At 43.3% G+C, this 22593-nt stretch overlaps 1 protein-coding gene across 2 annotated transcripts in view; it reads right to left on the reverse strand.

Annotated features, from left to right (window-relative positions):
- Nucleotides 1-21674, reverse strand: part of osbpl8 (oxysterol binding protein-like 8) — a 77227-nt gene extending 55553 nt beyond the window's left edge. For both annotated transcript variants that reach the window (XM_079183898.1, XM_079183897.1), the window contains exons 1-2: nt 21378-21674; nt 4947-5044 (exon numbers count right to left, since the gene is read on the reverse strand). In XM_079183898.1, coding sequence (XP_079040024.1) covers nt 4947-4991 — 45 coding nt within the window. In that variant the 5' untranslated portion in view covers nt 4992-5044; nt 21378-21674. The remainder of the gene's footprint in view (nt 1-4946; nt 5045-21377) is intronic.
- Between the last annotated feature and the right edge of the window lie 919 nt (nt 21675-22593).

Consider the following 22593-nt stretch of genomic DNA (forward strand, 5'->3'; position numbering starts at 1 on the left):
GCATTGAAGCCAGCAGAAGACATACTTCATCATAATTGTAGCCAGTCAGCTGACACACAATATATCACCCTCCTCGAGCCGAACTCCAAGAGACGTGTGCACGTGTGTGTTCATGTGCGCACTGATCAATTCACACCAGAGGAAAAACAGAGCTTAGTGTGATTTAAACAATTCCTAAAGGATCCTATTTTAAAAAGCAATACTTTAAGGACACACACACACACACACACACACACACACACACACACACACACACACACACACACACACACACACACACACACACACACACACACACACACACACACACACACACAGTTTCTTCCAATAATAAGATCTATGTGATGATACATGCCCACTGCCTTTTTCATTCTCTGTGCTCATAAATCCATACTGCCTTGATGGCTGCCTTCAAATCAATAGCCCCCCCACCACCTCGACATGTTCTGTCAGGGAAAGGACTGAGCAAATCTCGGCAGAAGACACTCTACTCAAGGTTCTCACAGCACTTGGTTAAATCCTGGAAGAAAAAAAAAAAAATCGGCAACCTCCCCCACATCGTCTAATGTTCACTTTATCAAGTCTTTTTTACAGTTCCTGTATACTTCCAGACTTTTCATTTGCACTCGTTCCGCATCTGAGGCCAAGCTTAAGCCGTGGAGAATAAGCTTGCTCTTCCTGTTTACTTTAGTAGTGAGAATGTGTCTCATCAGCCCGTGCTGTCAGCTCGGTTCTGTCAACAGCACCCCGGGTCCCACTACTGATGAGCAGAAGCTGATGCAGCCTCGGCTTCTCACTCCCTAAGAGCAGCCTGAAGCCAATTTTCACCTCTGGCTTCTTTGAGCCCCCCCCGTAGCTTATTGCTGTCACAGGCTGTGGCTCTGTGTGTCTAAGAAACAAGACCCTGTCTCTGCCAGTTAAGACGCTTTTTAACAGCAAAATCCAGCTTAAATCAATCCAGTGGTATCAAAATGTGCACTATTGGCATTGGGTCTTGCATTTCTGTGACATTGCTGTTTAAATAAAGATTTGTAATTTGTTGGTACCGGGGCAAAAGCTTCTAAATCAAATCATTGGTAGCAGAGGAACAGATATCAGCTTTTCTCAATGCAATGCAGCCACAAGGCAGTTTCTACAGGCATTCAGTCCATGTCTGTTCTCTTGATCGGTCAGCACTAATTGAAGCAGCGGTATCGAACAAAAAGTATTTTTTCTGTTGCTTGGTGAAAAAAAAGACATTAAACCTACTTTGATTCACTGTGTGAAAAAACAAAACATGAACACTTCCAAGGGGGTGACTCTAGATATGGCAAGTTGAACAAAAGTGGATGCAACTGCAAATTCAGTTATAACTATCCATCCAATAGTAGACATTTAACTTCCTTACCACAAATGTCAACCTCAGGGTGGCGCTAGAGGAAAAGTTAAAAGTCATTGGAACCACGCATTTCTTTACCAAATGTTGTGCCACCTGATCACGCAAATGTTGAGATGTTTTACTGTAAGGCTTTTGACCTGCTGGAGGAGCTTGATAAAAAGTCATTGGATCACCAAAGTCATGAGCATAAATTGTCTGTGGACTATGAATATCTGTCCAGAATTTCATGGCAATCCATCCAGTAGCTGTTGAGATCTTTCCGTCCGGACCAACGGTTTAGAACCGACTTTTGATGACATTAAACTTCGTCTGTAGGCTAGAGAACAACGAAGCAGGAAATAACATCAACACGATTAAAACAGACCAAAACAAAGAAACTCCTCAGCCTACTACCAAATCAAGTCAACACAATCGGGCAGGCGAAGCGCTGTGCTTCTTAAACACGGGACACAAGTTGCAGTTGGAACATGGTGCCAGGTAGAAACCAGAGGTTAGCCTCATCATTCATATCGGTTTAGATTTTCATGCTGATGATTTATTGAGAAGTGGAGGGCTTCCTGACACGCATGGAAGGAGTCTATTTAGGGGACACACCATTTGTCGATTTTTATTACGAAAGTAATCCTGGCCTCCAGACTGTTGATATATAGGCCTTTATGTGCCGTAAACAAGAAGAGATGCACACTTGGGCAATTCTTTACGTTTTTATTCATAAAGAACTCAAACTCTGACATACGAAGGCTCAATCATGAACCTTCTGGACGTATTATGAGTCTCATTATGTTTGATGCCAACTGGTTTGTGGCGTCAAGATGGGAATGGTACCCATGTTGCTCCTGAGGGATTGCAATGACTACATTAATTTAAAACATTTGAGAGAGACTTGAGCTTATCTCGGAGCTTCTAGTCTTGTACTGTTGGCAACTGTAAAGCACCTCTGGAACAAATGGGGGGGGTGAGCCTGGCCAAAGGGGCAACTCAACAGCCACCGAGGATGAACGTTTTTTTTTCTCATTCAGCCGCTCAAATCCTCTCAGTCAGTGATCCCCTTGTCACAGATCCTGTGTCCTTACCTCTAAGCTACCCCAAACCCATTGTTGGAGTGCATAATGTCTGTCTATGTGCCTTTTCACTGCAGTCTATTCGGAACAGCAGGTCACCAGCTGTTTCATTACAGTATGTACAATGCAAATGACAGCAGACTGAATGCTGGCTGCCATAAACCTTTCCTGAAGCGTCTCCTGACTGTGAGGATGTCAGAGCACCAGACACCTGGCGTGCTTCCCAGAGCCTTTCATCCCGCGTTGGGAGCAATCATCTCTACCAACGGGCCCTTTTTTTAGCAAACAGCAGGACCGGACAACTACACATTACGTCCCATAGCCCGAGTCTCACACCGTCCCGGCACTGCGGGTGCCCAAAAGGTGTGATCAAGTGATAACGCAATGGCCCGGAGAGAGGTACACATTTGTCAAATTCAATCAAAAAGAAAGCATTCAAAAGACACTGTAGATACAACGACGTGGCTTTCAAATCAATTCATGCATCAGCAGTTTGATTATGCGGCCACTGAAATAGGCTCTGGAGGAGGCGGGGGGGAGGAATAAGCTCGCACTACTAGCAGACATGAAGTGTTATTAAAACTCACTCCCACTCTCAGCAAAGACTCAAAGAAGTAGGAAAGGGCTTTTAGCTCGGCTCCCATTGTGTGTCACTGTCTGCGGAGGCCCGTGGGAGAGATGGCCGGAACCGTTATCACCCTCGTTATCTGCAATTATAATTGCCCTCCTGCTCGCTGCAAAAATGGCTACTGGGGATTTTTGATGAAGGTGAAATGAAAGGGCAGAATCACACTCCTGAGAGCTGAGAGGAGTGGAATGGGTGAGTGAATGGGTGCATGCTTCCTGAAGGTTCATTTAGAACAGGGGCCCCCAACCTTTTATGAGAGCGAGAACTACCTGAAGGGTAAAGAGTAATATGGAGGACTAGTTGTAATATAATCTATAATATACAATATACATTTTCTTGGTTTACTTTTAAATAAAATAATCAATTTAATGGGCTACCAGTATTAAGAGACTGTAGAAGTTCACTGATTATGGTTAATGATTCCTCACAATCATTAATAATGGTTTACCAAGTGATCATATGAAAACACAGAAGCTATACATATATTTAAACATCCACAAAATATCTCATTTGTCATATTTATTATACAAAAATGTGTCCACCAAAGCAGTTCTTCCCAGCTGACACTTGTGAAAACGCTAGCTGGGAGCGCTTTCAGCCGAGAGCTTGGGTTGCATCTGGTTGCTATGATATGGAATATTCGTGGAAGAAAAAAATGTCGGCCCGGGGTTAAGTATTTGCTCTGGGTGAAGGGGAGGCTGACACATGTGGGGAGAGTGGAAGGACCTACCGGTCTGTGTGGTGTTGGTCCTGCCCCTCCCAGCGTAACCCTGACCCTGAGTGACTTAGTTTATAGTTTGGTTATTGGTCCCTGTTCGCAGGTTGGTGCCCCGTTATTATTAATAATCGTTAATAATTTTACTGACATTAATAATTCTATTGATGTCAATAATTTAGTTTTTATATATGCTGATAACTCCTTTTCATTCCCAACAGTGTGTTTCCTCTCTTTTAAGGTCAATGAGATGAATCTAGCCAAAGACTAAAGTGTTTCCTAGCTTCGTTTGTTTCTATTTTTGTAAAATCCTAAAACCAAACGATCTACAAAAAACATAAAAAAATAAACTTCAAATAATGAAACTTCACTTTATAAAGTCAAAATTGTGACAGTGCAGATCTTTTTCATTTTAAAGCTGTGGTTTCCTCTATATGGCACTATCGACCTGCAACACCAAACAGGAAGTAGCAGCAACTTAACATTGTTGTGCAGAACAAAGAACATGTGGATGACTGTGCCCTTTTGATTTTCAGTGCTCTTTCATTCTTTTACGTTACTATAAAGTAGGGCTACACAATATGAGGAAAATATGCGATAACGTAATGTTGTAACTTGCAATTAATAACTAATATTTAAGTGTACTCAGTTATGTCTTTCTACTGCTTTCAGTATTCTGCTAAAATACAACTTATTGCTTGTTGAATTAAACATTGAAAATAAATAATATTCAACATTCTTGTGTTGGACAAACATTGGACTGAACACAAAAGGCACCAATAAAAAGGACAACGGTCACATTTTAAAGACATATTGTGCAGTCGGACTGTGAAACAGGGTGTGAGTTTGCAGCTAAAGTGAACGTAGCTGTCTCTTCTATCTATTGACACACATATATACGCACATCCTCAGACAAGTTTAATCACTGGCAGCAAAGTGCATTGTCTGCCACAGCGAGCCGGACAAGCCCATGGCAAGCTAGCACCTAAGTTAATCAAGGTTCAAAGAGTGTAGCGGTTACAAGGACCTATTACCATTTCAAAGCACCAGAATGATTTTTTTTATGTATTCCCGATTGTTTGATAGTTCCTGTTTTTGGATGAGCAGGTTGTTGGCTATCTTCTTCTTGTGGGACGAGCTGCATATGCGAGTGTGTTGACTCACCAAGGTTTTCTCAGGCTCCTGCTGGGACTCTGAGGAGGACTCCATGGTTGTGTTGAACCAGAGTCGGGCCTGTCAGCGCTGCTCTGACGACTGCATGTCTGTTAGGAGGGAGAAGCAGAGTGTTACCACAGCAGGACGACAGTGCAACATAGGTTTCATTTCTTTCACTTCAATATGTTCATCATTTGGTCCTCTACGTTTATTTTCTGCCCTGGAATAGCACTAGGTTTTTTTTAAAATATCCTTTAACCTCGCGTGGGACGGCTAGCTCGCCATCATGCCTACTTATCTATCCCATTTGAGAACGAACAGACAGCGCCGGCTGTTTTCCAACACACAAGCATGACAAAAGATTTCCCTCATTTCCGTTATTATATACGAATGCAGCAGAAACCTGCTCACCATTCCCCGCTGCCTTTTGTCTCCACCCAAACAAAAGTGGTGTAGCTCCAGGCCTTTAATAAACAGCCTGTTTCTAGTGCGAGCAGGAGAGGGTGGAGCATAAGCCAGCGATGTCTGCTCCTTTTCCTGAAAAAAATCCATTCTTTCAGTTTATATTTTTCTGTCTGGCCTCAGCTTGTTTTCCCTCTTGAAGTCTTGGAGCGTGACACGGTTTTTAACCTTCATCTATCCAAGGAAGGTTTCTGCTGGCTGCTCCACTGACCTGCTGGGAAGTTACTCCAGGCTACATCAGTGAGGGTACAAGCCGGAAGTTACTTTACTCGCAGGAATTTGAATTACTTACTGTTCTTGGTATATTTAGGGTGGCATGTTACAGGACAAGTCTTGCTCTGATGTAATAAAAAAACACTGTGTGAAAAATAAAGTTGCTTTACTAATAAACCAGTGTGACAAACCACATAAGCATTGAGGCATGTGTATAAGACACAAGGGAATACACACAGAAATATTTATACTATCATACTACTACTACTAAGAACCTTCAGGGATTAAATCTATTCCATATCAAACAGCCACTTCACTGCAACGCTTTGCCCCAATTATTATTAGAATTTATGATACTTTGATGGCCTCATCTGCTGATTTTTAGCAATAGTAGAGGTGAATTAATTGATTGATTTTTCGATTGACAGAAAATTAATTGGGAACTATTTTGATAATTGATTTAAGTAAAAAAATGTCCAATCATTTCCAGCGATAAGCCACTCACCCTCTCCTGCACGTCTTGCTGGAATGGCGCGATTCGCGCGAATGACCAAAAATGGTCCAGCGCGAGTAACGCGGCATGAATGATGCCATTCCACCAAACGTTTGGTGTGAACGCACCTTAACTTTAATTAGAGTAATCATTAGTTGTAGCTAGGGCTGCACAAGTAACCAAATATGAATCGGGATCAAGATTTTGGCTTCCCACTGCGTCATTTACGTTTAAGATGCGTGCTCCTCTCAGAACATTCTGCCACATATGAAATCAAACGGAAGGCAACGATCCAGATGTTGTGGCTTCACTTTTGGGGAAGTGTTGGAAGCCTGATAGCTGCGGCTACAGTCCAGAGCAGCAGAGTAACACACTGTAGAGCAGATGGGCAAAACAAAAACAGACTGAATAAAGGTGAAGAAGAATCTGATTTTAGGTCTTATTTTGATGTAAAGGTTTGTTAATTAGCCCTTGAATGGTCAAAATATTTTTGCTCTCCATGCAGTCGCTGCACAAGCACACAATAAAAACACAGGCCTGACCCAACTGTCCGTCACTGTAACGCCACTAATGCCAACACTACACCAAATCCTCAACATGAGTTCATGAACAAGTGGGGCCATCTGTTAATTACACTCTATGCTTCCGGGGAGATTATTCTGGGTGGAGCAGCTGCCTGCCAACACGTGGTCCTTCTGAAAATGCTTTTAAAATGATGAGAGGCAGACACTTGTGCTGATTGCGGTTTTGTGTGGATATATTAATGGTATGAACTCTGTGGATCCAACTGAGATGACACCTTGTCGGACTACGTGGCCACGAGAGGCCACCTGAGAAAGACAGACTACTGTGAGTTGAGGCTCAACACTGCAGATGCCCTCTCTTTGTAATATGTTGTCGACAGCAGCAGACAGTATTGAATTGGCTCAATTAGAAATTGAGAACTCAAATAGTGCAAAATGTATGCTTTAATAACGCACACATGCCCCTCCCGCCCCCCCGAAGTGATCAGATTAAGAAGCAAACCAAGGAGAATTTGGTCGTACAAGAGCATATCGACCGACCAATAGACCAACTGACCCCAAATTGTCAGTCCGAGCAGCATTTAGGAAAAAGCTCGGCAGCTTTTCCAGAGTTTCGTTTGAAAGGTGCCAAGAAGGTACTAGAAGGAAGCAAGCGGCTCCAGGAGACTCTTGAGAGACAAGTAGTGCCTAATATCAGACGAGGACATTCGGACAAGGAGAAGGTCACCAGACCCAGACCCCCCCCCCCCCCCCCCCCCCGCCAGTCATTCTACCAATGTAATGCTCCAGCGCTCAAACAGCCTCTTGGCTCCGGCCGGCACACACACTTCATCTGGCCTCGAGTCTCAAGGACCCCGTCACGCTGAGACAGATGCTTTCCACTCTTTCTCAAAACCAGCTTTACCAATCAGTCCAGGACTCGGCCTGGAGCTGGGGCCGCACAGCTGAGGCGGGGAAACAACACAGAAATCCAGGCCCGTGACTAGCGGTGTAAGGGAGGAAGACTATTTATTTTGTTTTATTCCTTCATCTTTTGCTGCTATTATATACAGTCTCTGAAGTTGTAGCGATGACAACTGATGTCCCTCTGGGATACGTTTAGTGTTTTTTCTCATCACCGGGTCTAGAGTTAGCTCTGGGCCACTGACTTACGTTTTTCGTATTTAGTTGACACTCCATGTGCAACATATGCTTCACCCTCTGCTCCAGTTTATATTTAGGATGACTAAATACATATTAGCTCTGAAGTTGCCCTAAATAAGCAGCTTCCCTCATGGGGACATGGCATGGATCCCAAAAAAAAAGTCTCGACAGCTTTTGGATGGATTGCCATTACATTTTAGTACAGATGTTCGTGCTTGATTAAAAAAAAGAAAAGAAAAATGCGTCCAATATTTTCAGTTTAAGATCAAATCAAATGCACAACTAATGGTATTCCCCATGAGCCTCGGCTGCACTTTGCGTTTGGTGCTAATTATCAAATGTTTACATAGTAACAATCCTAAACAAAGAGTTTAATGGTGAACAATATACATGCATAACATCTGTATGGTAGCATGATGTTAGCATTTAGCTAAGCTGTGCCTAAGTATACAGCGACTCTTAATCTTACTCTTTTATAGTCAAATTATTTGGGCCTATTTAAGCTTTTTTGTCTATTTTCATAGCAAACTGATTATGGGCATGTTGGAGACTCCACTTCACTAAACAATGGACTATCCAGTGACAGACATCCACTCTGCTACGGCTCTATTGTTCTATCGTTCTCCCACACTTTAGTGACACCCGGCCCCCTTTGCACAAGCTGGCCCATACCAATCTGTTTCAGCCGTACCACAGCGGTCTGTCAGCTAAGAGCTATGAATCATTGCCAAAAATAGAGGGCAAACGCACAGGGAATCCTAAACTTGTGGTTTGGCAGTGGCTCTGAAAACAAAGCCGGAAACACTGGCTGAGGGGTTCCTCCACAGAGCCAAAAGATGGCAGGGAAGCTTTTGGGATAACGTGCGCTTGTAGTGCGAGTAAATGCAAAGGTGTGTGAATACGCATCACTGGCAACAAAAAAAAAAAAGGCCAACGCATCTTTTCAGTCTTGATAAAAGAAACCATTCTTTGTGCTGCATATTTTGAGAGACGAATGGGACGACGGCCGAGTGGTGGATTTATGAGACAATACCACAAAAAACTAATCCAAAAAGTTCAGAATGACGTCACAGCATCTCCGGCAAGTACAACTGAACTCCCTCAAAGTGTATCTATGTCATGTCCCTCTGGATGATGATGCTGGCTTAGTATATAATATAAACCTTTTTTCTGTATTTCCGCAGTTTTGAATAGGAGTTCAATAGGAGCCTTGTAGAGCATAATTTGCTGTTGTCTGCCAAATATCCCAAAAATATGATGCATACAAGTTTGTTTCAACGACAAAATGCATTACGATGATTACATAATGCTCGGTTTGAAAATAATGAGAACCAGGAAAGATTTGTTTGGACTGCTTGTTGCTATTGTTTTGAATGTGCCGCAGTTTTTACTTTGATTGTTTTTCCGGTAGATTAGGGCTCAACTCAAGGGCAAGAGAGGACAGCAATCATTTCAGGGCCCTAAGCCGATTGTGGTGATGATGCAGTCCGCTCTCGAGAGGCAGATCTGTGGAGGCTGAGGAATGATTACCCCGTGGTTAAGTGAGACTGACGGGGCGCCACCATGCTCGATGATAAAAAGCAAAGCATGACTTTCTGACGATGTCCCATGTTGGTCCTTGATATCTTTTTTCCCCACTTCGGTAATAAAAATGAAAACACCAAAGCACAGTGTGTTTCTGTCTGAGGATTCAATCTCTCCTTCAACTAGGGGAGGGCGACATGACCAGAAATATATGCCAAGGTATTTTTTCGTGGGGGGTTTGCATTGCTGGAATTATAGGACAGTATTAAAAAAATAAAAATAAACATGATTCTACCAGTTTTTAATATTGCCAATGTCAATGCTATTCCAATATCTTAAGAAAGAAAAGACAACGGATGTTTATTGGCTCCAAATAAGAATGAAAACTAAATATAGACCTACATGTGTTTTGGGAGCAGTAGCCTGCCCCATAATGTTGGTGTGATGTGATTCATTCAGAGTTAGCAGTAACAGCCATGCTTGATCTCAGCAATTAAGAATATTTGGAAAAGAAATGTCATTTCAAAGTTTTTCACCTCTTTTCTCCACAGCCAAAATAGAAATTATATTACACTTGAAATGTACATCTCTAAAGAAACAAAATGCAATTATTTCCATAAATAATAACAAATATCATCATATATCATAAGTGTGCGAACCCGTGTACAACAAACCACCATTAAGTATCACTATTGTTTGCTAATAAATTGCTTCTTTGACACCTGTGCTGACTCCAAAGACGCCAGATACTGTAGCCACAGGCACAGTTTGATGAAGTCTTATGAGGATGACTGAACAGAGCTGGAGCTGGAGCGTGACTACGGGTATGAAGGGCAGGACTAAGCACACAGACATGAATGAATGGCTGAAAACAAGAGTCTGCAGTCGTGCTAGCGGCTCTGTGAGGCTATCGTTAGGCATAGCTTTGCTTTGGCCTTAATGCCAATGTCAGCATGCTAACACACGCGCAGTGACGATGCTAGCATGCCGAAGTTCAACAGGTATAATGTTACCTGACGCAACATGTTCTCACCAACACAGCTGCTTTCAGTCTGAACGCTCAATGTGAAGACTTTGAGCTAATTATTACATGGAAAACAGACAGACATACCATTAAGACCACTGACTCACAAAAATACAGACAGATAGCCCAAGCAGGCTAGATGTAATTTCCTGTGCAGAGGCATATCAAACATGAGGCGATACTAGAAATGCCAGCTTGTCAGGATGCAGGCTGATGGACCAACTATGCTCTCGATGGAAATGAGAACAACAGGACATGGGGAGGGAAGACATTCAAGTCTCGGGGTCTGACGTAATCTTCTGCCTGTCCCAGTTTGGTGTCGTGCTCAGGGGGGAGACATCTTTGAACAGAATTAAGCCATGTAGGTCAGGGAGCGAGGACTATTAATCAACCATGTAAGTAGAGGCAGAGGATTGGACCGCAGAGAACCCAACACCGGTTCACCAGAATAACAATCACTTTCCACCCCCCACCCTGGCAAGGAAATCTACAGAAATCTGATACTGTACAGAGACTCAAACACAGAGAGTAGGATTACTTTCAATGTAAAGAGCAGAGTCAGGACACTTACAGATGATTCATTCATGAGACTTACAGCATTGCACAATTAAAAAATCATCTGGCAGCCATTCCTGTAGCACGGATTAAATCTCATCCTTGAACAGATCCTGTTTTCATGAATACAAGATAACTTTACATCATTTCTGTCCTCTCCCCATTAGAGCTTCTGGGAGCGTCCTGAAGATATGGCAGGAGAGAGTGCACACGGTGTACCGATCTAATAAAGCAGAAATGATATTAAAACGGTCTTGAATAAAGCAGGCTGACTCACTTTGCGTTGGCTCGTCTTTGGGTAACTTCCCTACTCTCCAGGCTAGGCTAATACAGGACGATATATCGGTCGAGCTGCGGGAAAAGTACTGCCTTCACCAACAGTTGCAACTGTTCAAAGGCCAAACTAAATTACAGCTGCAAACATTTAAACAGGCAGCAGTTAAAGGATACGGCTACTGTTATTCTGTAGTCACAAAAAGACCAAACGTTAGTCCGTCTCTCTGAACGTCCTCCACGTTTTCCTGTCAGACCCAATCCTATAGGTTCTTCCTGAAGAAAAAAGTTCACAAATATATACTTTAATTAAAAGAAAATACTAAACCATTGTATTAAACAGCTGAGTTTAAAAGGGTATTTCTTGGTGACTATCATTCAGCCCCCCTAATACACATTCTGGTGAGTATTTCCAGCAGTCGGACGGTGTGCTCGTTATTGAGTCTAAATAAACTACAGCGAGTGTCTGCTCTACAGTGATAAAGGAACATGCGAGTGGCTCATTGACGTGCTTTTAATATTTGTTGGGCAACAGTAGAGCTCTATATGGCACAGAGAAATAAGACCTGTCAGGCTCCGGGTGCACAAACAATGCTTGTTAGAAGGATCCACTCGTTGATTCTGTCTTTTCATGGGATTTGTTGACAGTAGGAGACATTTAGAACGTCGTGTGCTACATGCAGCTCATCAAAGCTGGTTTCCACGTCCTTGCCACTGGATGACATGCGGCACAACCAGCATAGCCAAATGGAGCCCTGCTCAACTACAGACTGATACCATTTAAATAAACCTGATTCAGAGTTATATAATGAGTGGTATTATCAAAACAGTGCTCCCGTGGTGCTTCAATATCATCTCTGACAGCAAAACCTCCCACATGATAGAGCGTCTCTTTTCCTTCCATTAGACCCCCTCTATATTACCCTGTAATGTGGGAGCAGCAGCATCAAGTGTGTCACCTTGCAAAATTAAAAGGCTTTCGGAATGCAACAAGGTGACTCGGCGCTCACGAACACACATTTATCTGATCCATCAGAACGGAGTGTGGATGGGAATGCTGATGAGCGCCGGGAAAAGGTGTGAACCCCTGCGAAGTCAAGGAGACGGCGGTGACCTCGGAGCGCTGCGACCCCCCTTATGGGAGAAACGCTGCGGCTGCTCGGCTTTTTGACTCACTATTGGCTCATAACGAAACGATCCCTGCCACGGAGACGGAGAGGAAAACATCGGGAGAGAACGGAGCAAGAGAGCTGCACGGGGAGAGATGTGTGTGACGCACACAGCCCGAGTGGAATCATACGTCTGTATGTGTGCGTGATGTCTCTTGCATAACAGAAAAAGAGAGAGAGAAGATGTGAAGCTGAGAAGTCAGCACATTCAGGACAACCCATCGGGCTGTGGCGCGATGTGACCTCAACGTATTAGCATCTGTCGCCCCAACGCAGCCTTCCAACACACAGACACACAGCATGAAAACAGCCAGGAGCCTCCAGAGTGAAACTATTTCCACACACGAGAACATAAGCAGACTACGTTCATCCAGATCAGGCGCAGGTACATTCTAGCACACAAACTCGGGAGAGCGGCGGCAAAACGGACCGACGCGGCATGCACGTGTGCAAGAGAGCGCAGGGGAGGTGAATAAAAGGACCTACCTCATGCAGCTCGGGGAGCAGAAAGCACCATTACATTCACAACACAGCCTCTGAGAGAAGACGAGAGAGAGAGAGGACGAGAGAGAGGACGAGAGGGGAGAGAGAGAGAGAGAGAGTGAGAGAGAGAGAGAGAGACATAGAGGTGACATCACCATATTTTTTCTTCCTCCTCCTCTGAAATGTAGGCTATCGCTGCAGGGCTACCGGTGTCGGCAGCAGTCAGAGCTCCCTCTGTGTGTGTGTGCAATGACAGATTTTTATAAGGCATTCCCAACTGGATGTGACCTCAATGTATTGTAGTCGTGCAACCCCAACAGAGTCCTCAAACACACACACACACACACACAGCATAAAAACACCCGAATAAGTGACATATTGATATCATTCCTCTAAAGAAGAATATCATGTGTTTAATCCTCCATGGGGACTAGCTTAAATGTGACCCAGTATATCACCTGTTACAGTTGTTTGTGTGGCACAAGAGATCTGTTTGTAGGGCTTTTCTGACTCCATATGTGAAATAAAATGAATTGAATGACTGCTCTGCTAACCACGTTCCTGAGGGAAACCTAGAACACCTGACACAGGGAGACCAGCCTGTGACCTGCCACCAAGCAACAACTTTGATACAACCTAGAGCGGCGGCACTAGCGTTCCAAAATGCCTATTATTCAGGGCACGAGGGCTGTGCAGCAACACACGTGTCATGTGACCAGTGACTCTTCTGTTAATAACCGTCTATAGTCAACATGAAGGAGAAGTTGACTGTTTTATTGCAGGGCTACACAGAGTTTTATGATCTGTCGCTAGGACAATTAAAAGAAAATATATAATAGTATTATATTTGCTAGCCGCGGCGCTGGTATCGTTTTCAGTGTGTGTGTCATCATGGCAAAATGTGCCATAAAGACACAAGTTTGCCAGGTGTTTCTATTTCTGTATGTCTGTGCACAGATTTTGTCACATCTGTCAAACTTTACAGATGTGTAGGTTGAGGTCAAAATGAAGGTCGAGTACGAAGTTGGGTGTGGGGATGATTTATGTGGAACAGGGCTACACCCATCAATTATTCATTTAACGGTTTTCTTTCAATCAGTCTGGAATATTTGTACAATAATGATAAATGTCCAACGTCATAACGTCATCAGAGCCCACTGTGATGTCTTCAAACGTCTTGGTTATCAGGCTCTGACCCGGAACAATTCTGCGGAATAATTGAGGAACATGAGGAAGCACAGCTGGGCATTTTCATATTTCATATTTTAAGATCAAGACCATGAGCAGTCTGCTTGTCTGTGTGATTGGAGTGTGTCTGTGTGTGTGCGTCAACGTGCATGATGTGTGTGTTCCTGTGTTATTACATGTGTGGTGTGTGTTTTGGTCCAGCTGCAGGGGAAACATGCTGCAGACAAAAGCACCCAGCTGTGTTCCTGAGGGGAGAAGAGGCTGAGCTAAAGTTGGTGCGCTAGTAATCCTGGGAAAAGACTCTACACACTTTCTACTATATTTCCGTGCACGGTAACATTCCTTAAACATGACATTAAACATCTCGTCGGGGAAATCTGTCAAATGCCCTTTCAGAAATGTACAGAGACATTTCCTAAATATAATCTCAACAGAGAACAAAATAAACATTCGATCTCGCCCTCTCACATTATCGCTCAGGAGGGAGATGCATCGTATTAAAGTGAATTACACAGTGGTGTGCTAACAAAGCTAATCTAGTATCAATAATATAAATATAGACTGCTTATATTGGATTTTAAGAGACATTTTTTTTTATATGACTACTAGGGGTGACCCTTATTAGTCGACTGCCAATCTCACAGTCGAATCGTCGCAGTGACGGGACAATGTGGGAATGAAATGAATTCTCTAAAATCAGCAGGGGGGGGCACGTAAAAACAGCGGTTTGCAGAGCATATAACAGCTACTGTGTCTGTCTCTTCTGTCTGTGGATTGCTACAATGTGGACTACAATGTTCTGCGGTGAGTGTGGCACACACTAAGTCCTGCTGGATTTATAAGTGAGATGAATGACAGGGCACAGCCAAAGGCTCAATTCTCCAACAATACCTCAAAGTTAAAAAATGTATTTGCATTTTCTTCCCCAAGAAAAAGCTCAATTATCAGCCAAATTCCTGCCCAGAGACTCAGTAGAGTCTATGCAACCTGAATAGAAGGAGGAGAGATGGGCCGACAAAGATACTGTATCTAGTTGTGATAAGAGTGATACAGGCGGCGATAAAAGGAATGTTCAGACAATGCTTAAATGTTGATAAGAACACAAGAATTAGATAAGAGTCAAACTTATGAAGACACCTCTATGCCAGCACTTCAGGCAAAGCAGTAATATTATCACACTGACCCTTGCATTAGGACTGCTTGTAACTCTGGGAATATATATAGGAGAGACATTTACTTTAAAAGAGCTAAATGCCACCCAGTCACTCTATCCTGCCTCCCCTCTGGTCTGTCACGATCAGCCCAAATCATCTGGGCCCAAAGACGTTACGTGAGAGATGTGACACCCACCGAGTGCAGATTCTGTGTGAATAATGCGACTCGAGTATACGTGTGAGTTTGCGTCACCGCCGCTGTCCCTTTCCCCTCCGACCGCGGCTTAGTCTGAGGGGATTAATACAGCTAGACCTTTGGGGATTTTTGGAGAAGTGCGGCTGGAATACGTCGCCGTCGGAAGCTGAAAAGCTGGTGAGGTTTTTGTTGACCATAAGTCGGCGTGGGCGCTTACACACTCTCTGAGCATGAGCTCGGCAAAACAAAAACATCTGTATCATTGAAAAGCAATGCACTTTGCATCCCTCCGAGAGCTGCAGCTGCGCACAGGACTCCGGAGTCTGAGTGAGTGAATTAGGACACGAGGAAGCAGAGCATGTACAACACTCGGAACTCCTTCAGCTCAACAACAAAGCCCGAGCACTCCGCGAGCAAAAGTCGCTCGCGAAGCTTAAAAGTTTTTATTTTTGACAGTAAGTGGGCGGACCCAGTCTTGATTGTATCTCTACATCTAATTGGTTACAATCCTCATCTTTGGATAGACCGAGCAGGTTTAAGCTTCGCGAGCGAATTTTGTTTTGTTTGATTTTCGCGCTCGCATGGATCTCATTTGCGCTCTCGGATTTTGACAGTGATATGCCTCCATAGACTAGATACGATCATGATGAAAAGTCGTACTGCAAACGAGGGTTGTGGATGTGACGGTGTACACACCATGCAGCTGTGGAAATGTGTCCACCGGTAGAGATACGGCAATATTGTTCACACTACGGTGGCTATTCTCGCGTTATTTCGCGAGATATTGCGTGATCTTGTGATGTCTGGCAGGCTAACCAGATTTGTGCAGACGAGGAGGAGGAGAGAGAAGATGTAAATACAGAACAGATCATCAAGATGAGGACGAACTCTAGTTACATGACCTGACAACTGAACACAACTTTTGACAGGTTTTAGTCTGCTTTTTTTAATTAAAAGATGAGCAAATCCAACAGTATTGAAGTAGGGTAGAATAATTTAAAAAACAATTACTGTGTCGTGATACATAACATCACCGTGATATGAAATGGCATTTACCGTGAAAGTAGATTTAGGCCATATTGCCCACCCAATTCAGTCATTTATAGACTAATTGCATACAACTTTATAAGATCTTGGAGTGAATCATTAAACATTAAATAGTATTTATGACTATTAGTGTCAATATGAAAGTTAAGATAATTGACACATTGACTCTGCTACAGAAAAAGAGCCAAGGCTCTGGGTTTGACACTGTAGATTTTTAGACGTGCGAGTGTTTGTCTCTGTATTTGAAAATATCATGAAATTGCTTTTACATGGGGATAGAAAACGCAGCTAAAAGAGCAGCCTCGGCCACCTTGTTCCTTAGATTCCTCCCAGAGTTAAAAGAAAGAAAGCTGATAAAGTAGTTGAGGAAAAGGGCTTTGTGATCATAACTTTTGCTGTTGCCAATCGTTACCCTGTGAAAAACATAAAACATGCTGGGCTCTCAGGCTTGTCTAGCATGCATAATTGCTGCACCCTTGTTTTAAAATAGAGAGACAAAGACAACACACGGGGAACAGTGGGAGTGGAACTAAAACATTACAGCACTGGGAAGCAGCAACTGCTCAGTCACTGAAATACCTTCTGATCAAACATCCCTCAGAGATATCCTTCCTTTTGTTTAGTACACGTATATTGCCTTTGTTCCTGCAGGAAAATATTTAAAGCCACTATAACTAAAAAAAAGAAGAAAAAAGCACACGAATAGAGTAATACAGCAAAAGTAAAGGCATACTCTCGGGCCTGTGTTTCCATTGTGTTCAAGGAAGACAACAATATATTGTCGCTGGAACAGTGGGTTTAATTCATTCAGCATCAGGCAAATATTTTACCCAGGGAGTTGGTTTTACCGTCTCCTCTTGAAGATCTTCCGTGGTGCAGCCCTCAGTACAAAGCTAGGTGTGGTCAGAGGCAACACCTACGGTCCAAGCCAGGATTGCATGAGTCAACTCCTGAGCTCAGAAACAATGGGGTTGGTTTTTTTAAGGGGTGAATTGTGGAAGTGGCTTTAATGACAGTTATGCAGCAAAGCAAGATTCCTCAGAGACTGATTCATTTTACCATTTGTGGGAAACAAAGAAGACTCATAATGATTAAACCAAAGAGCAAAGGAACACACTGTTTGGGAGGGATGCTTTGTTTAACTTGTCACGATCTTTCACACCTAAAGGGTGACTTTGGGCTTTTTCAGCCTGTATTTTCAAATGTTTTTGTGTCCAAGGGACTGATGGGGACAACAATTGTTATTAGTGTGTGTAAGTGTGAGAGAGACAACATTATAGAAAGAACCCTACAGAGAAACAAAAGCTTTTTCTTTAGCTTTCTGTTTGTTATTGTGTCGCGTGACTTGTTGCCGGGAGACAGCGGTGGAAACGTGAGTGAGAGTCGGTGAGAGAGTTGTGCCGGTGTTGTCGTGTTATCTAAAAGATTCTCAATGTACTACATTTTGATACGAATGTCCTCGGTCAGGCAAACCTCACCCTAACCTGACTTGCACACCGAACACACACGATTCGGCACACATGAGGGTAAATTGTGATTAACCATCATAGCGTGAAATACAGTTTTACTGCCGATCGGTATTCGCCGATATTAAGTAAAATATATGCGATAGGAGATTGGCATTAATGCTTTATAGATGTTGATCCCTGATAAAAAATGTCCATTGTTTTTTCTGCTGATCTGTAGGTTGAGATCCTGTGAGTGAAAGATGAGTCAGGCCATTTTAAGGAAGTCATGTTCATGTTTTACACTGGATCAGGGAACCGCTAATCTGGATGGTCACAGGCGTCGAAACGACAACTGATCCACGATCACACGTCAGCTTTGGAGGAAATGGCTTCAGTAGATCAAAGATGTTGTCCTTGAATATCTAGACAGACATTTGACATGATGTCATTCTCAGTTTGTTAAGGGTTTGAGTCAGCGAGACATACCCATACTTTATATCTGTAGCACGGGCCAACACGGCATCTAAAGCTGCTTCTGCTTGAGTTTCACACATTAGGTGTACAGCCTTGAAACCAGCAGATCTCTCTGTGATGCAGAAGGAAGCTGGAGTTCAGGTGGGCAGTAATAAGGTTCCTCTTTTTCCGGAGCTATGCTCTGGGGGACGATGAGGGTGGACACTGAAGTTAATGGAGTTTGACACAAAAAAAGGGGCTTGACGCTCCCACGCTGCTTCATCAAATAAACTCTGCTCAGCAGTGGACCTGATGCTAGGCCGACACTGGAAACCTTTCATCACTGGAGACAGGTGCATATTAAAGCCATGTTTGTTCAGTTTTGTTTGATGTACGGGAGCCGAGGGTAGTTCAGCTTCTCAGAATAATTAAAACGGAGACAATGAACTGGCCGCTTTGGATGGTAATAAAATCTGTTGAACGCTTAAGTAAAGCGGGCCGAGGCCTAACCTGTCTCGCTTGTTGGGCAAATCCTCACCGACGGGAAGTGTGAGGCGTCTTATCTGACTTCGAGCCCATCTGGCATTTGTCAGAGCAAATGCATCCAATCAGCCAAACCACAGCCAGTGGCCCGAGTGTCCCAGCTGGGCAGATTACACCTCGCTGATGCATTGGCCTTGGCATTTCAATAACTTCAAGAGTGACGCGGTCGTTTGTTATGGCTCCTAATAGTGCGACTGTCCGGAGGCAGGAAGGGACGAGGCTGTCGCTGTGCCTTGCCCGACAGGTGAATATTCGCTCAGTAAGGGACTGAAATTAAGGGGGTGGTTATATCGTTTCATAACGCGGTTGCTGTGAAGCCATTTGAAGACTGATACTGTGATTAACGACAATAAACGCAGACTTCCCGACGCTTATAGATTATACCCTACACTGGTATCAACTCAGATTAGCACTCACCACATTTTGTCCTGCCAATATTACCAACATTATCAGATTTCTCATGTGCAAACACATAAAACGCAAATAAAAGCTACTGTGGACACAAGGCTGCTCCGCCTTTCAGTTCTGGAAACCAGCTGTAGAGGTACATGTACAGTATAATGTCCCACAACTAAACCCTGATGTGTCCAATTGTATGCATGCACCTCATTAACGTGTCATAGGAAAGAATACTTGATATAAAGCAGGAATATACCAGGCCTTGTTAAATGGCTGGTATCCAAAGAAACAGCACCTCTCCTCGCGACAAGTTAGTCCTCTGGCCCAGCACTTGGCATAATGAATCAGCATCACTAACATAACTGTGCATCTCACAGTAAATGTCCCACTGAAGCCCCATTTTCCTTGGCCATAGTTCTCCATAAAGGCTTCATAATGGGTAACAATAAATAGAAATTGCAAAAAATTGCCACTGCTGCATTATAATCTGGTCTTGAGTCCAGAATAACATATTTGCTGTCGCATACTGTTTGCTTTTCCAGTTCAGTGTTTTCCCTACATCATGAGCAAACAACCCAAACAAAAAAAATGATCTATTTCTGTTTTCCTTTGCTTGCGAGTATTTATACTTGTACTCCCAAAATTAGATTCTGCATTCAAATGTGGATCTGCGTGTGTCTGCCAGAGCAGTGAGCAGGCAAAAGGCTGAGGTCGGAGAAGGGCAGAGAGGAAAAATCCATTTGGATGTCAAATGAGTCGGCCGCTGTTGTGACTGCGATCCTCCCCTCAGCAAAAGTTTGGCATGGAAAGTCTGGGATGACCCTTCATTGACATGCAAATAAGCAGCGGATGGAAAACATGGAAATACAGTATGTGAGTTGGCACAGGTTCACAGAATCAACTGACTGGTGCTTTCCTCATTGACTCAAATGACCTGACGTCAATTACATGTCAATCAATTCCTATTATCAGGACTATTATATTGCAAATACATGAAAACTGATATGTGAGGCCTTCAAATAAATAATTAGCTACTCACTATTAAACCTAATTTAGGATCCACATAAATGGTTGCCATCAGTGGCAACAACTTTTTAACATGCAGGAAAACTGGGAGGGCAAACATGGAGCCCAGTCTCTTTAACTATATATGAGAGGGGATTCAGCTAAGAGTGCCAAGATACACTGGAGGTCATCTCTTGAGGGACCCACAATTCAACACTTCATTGATGACGGGCCAAAGGATCTGTGGCGGGAATCAGAGCAAAAGCCCAGAAAACCAACATTTTAAAAGGGAGAGAATGGATGCTGGCAACCACTTGTAAAAGTTTGTGTTGAGACTTTTACAAAAAAAATTAAAAATACAAGCAGGAGTGGATAACTAACATAACAGGTTATCTGATATCAGATATCTGAAAACAGACCAGGATCTGCCGGATGCATCCGTTGTCTGACACAATTAGGAACAGGCCAGTCTCCTGTTTCTGCTGCTGGCTTCTGTCAGGGGAAAGTGGTAACAGAGCACCGGGGCTGAGGAGGCTGCAGACATGCAACACTGCAGCAGGATCATATGTTTGAGGGTGATGCGGGGGGGGGGGGTAATTTGTAGACAGCAGGGGAGGTCAGGTAGGACAAGCAGCCAGCAACATCTTCAGCGCCGCAGGCTGTTCTAGAATCACACCACAGCCAGCGGGGTTGCTAAGTCACCGCATTTCGCCATGAATCTCACAGATACAGTGTGGCTGCAGGAAAATCTAATCAAGCATCCCTAGCCATTCCCCACTTTGCTGCATACAGTAGCACATCGCGTACTAACTGCACCGCTGTTAACTGCTAGCGTTACACACTTTTAACTAGATGAAGATTAGTCCCAAAAAATGTTCCCCCCGGGTTAAGCAAAAGGCGTACGGGAAGCTTACGTGGATGGAGAAGCTGCTCGACTTCCTAATTATCTGTCGCTAGCCCGGTTTATTACATAACAGTACGCACTGCTCGACTGCAGAGTCACGTCTGTGAACTCGCCACAGACTCTCAGAGCGAATTGGAAATTGAGCTAACGTTAGCTGCGTTTAGCCAGCATTAGCAGGCGGTGGAAGGCAGCATTCGTGTTATGTTGTTGTCATTGGGTTTGCGTGGCACTTGACGTTACCTTTGCTTCGCTGGGGGTCTCCCGGTAGGTTGTCTGACTGGCTCACGGAAGAAAAACGCTGGCTGTAAATGTGAAGGCACTCCTCCGGGACGTATGTCTGACTGCTAGCTGTTAGCTAACGACGTGTTAATGTTTATTACCAGGTGTTCACTGCTTGTGATGGCTCGCGTCCTCCTCTGCCCAGCGGTGGTACGTGGGTCCAATATTAAAGCTTGAGCAGTTACAATCTATCTTCATTGTTATTGGTATGCCTTCTACTGTCTATCGCCTACTGATACTCAGCCAACTTGAAAAACACTAGCCCGCCCGCACGATTCTGTCGTGGTTTGACTGGTCACCGGTCAAGGCAAGTGGAATGCACAATATTTCCGGTTACAAATTTCAAACTAAAAGCCACGCACAACGAGACTAAATTTGCACAACACAAACAAAAACAAATCTTGAAACTCTTAGGAAAACTCTCAGGAAATGGGGCATGACATTCCCTTTCCATGCATATTTTTTTTTAAATAATGTGGGCTTCTTCTTTGTTCTTTTATTGTAAGGTTTCTGTGAATACAATTTTCATATTTTTGATTTATTTAAACATGTTTTTTTATTATGTATTATTTTATTATTAGTGCTGTCGCTTTAGTTTACATAGTTATTTCATCTGCTTGTACTGACTTCACTGTGGTTAAGTGTAACACATATTATTAAATTGTTAGTATTCTTCCTGTAAAGCACATTCTGATTTATGTCTGTGCTATATATACTGTATGTATAAAATCACTGATGGTAGAATTAAATGTGGTAATCCTGCTTTTATTTTGAAAGCTGAACATTCAATATCCTGTCTCTGATCTATAACTTGATGCAACAACTGCAGACTTCCTTCCTTGTTTCTGCTCGGTGATCATCTGATGTGCCTGGCTGGACAGGGCATCGCAAACATGTGATCAGTCCAGTCCAGTCCACTTTCGCTCCAAACGCAGTCCAACTGAACACCTCAGATTCTTGATAGTAACCATTTAGTTATGTATTCGATGATGCCATTATGGCCCTCTTCTCTGGGTTAGTTCATGTATGCAATTCATACATTAAATGCAGCAATTTAGGAATTAAGTTTAATGAAATATATTTTTGCTGAAATTATATTTGTGTATGTGGGGTTGTATAACATCATATAAATAATATATACATTATACATATATAACAGCATGCTTCTGGGATTCAT

Source organism: Pholis gunnellus (genome assembly GCF_910591455.1).
Source record: "Pholis gunnellus genome assembly, chromosome: 22".
NCBI classification, from domain to species: domain Eukaryota; kingdom Metazoa; phylum Chordata; class Actinopteri; order Perciformes; family Pholidae; genus Pholis; species Pholis gunnellus.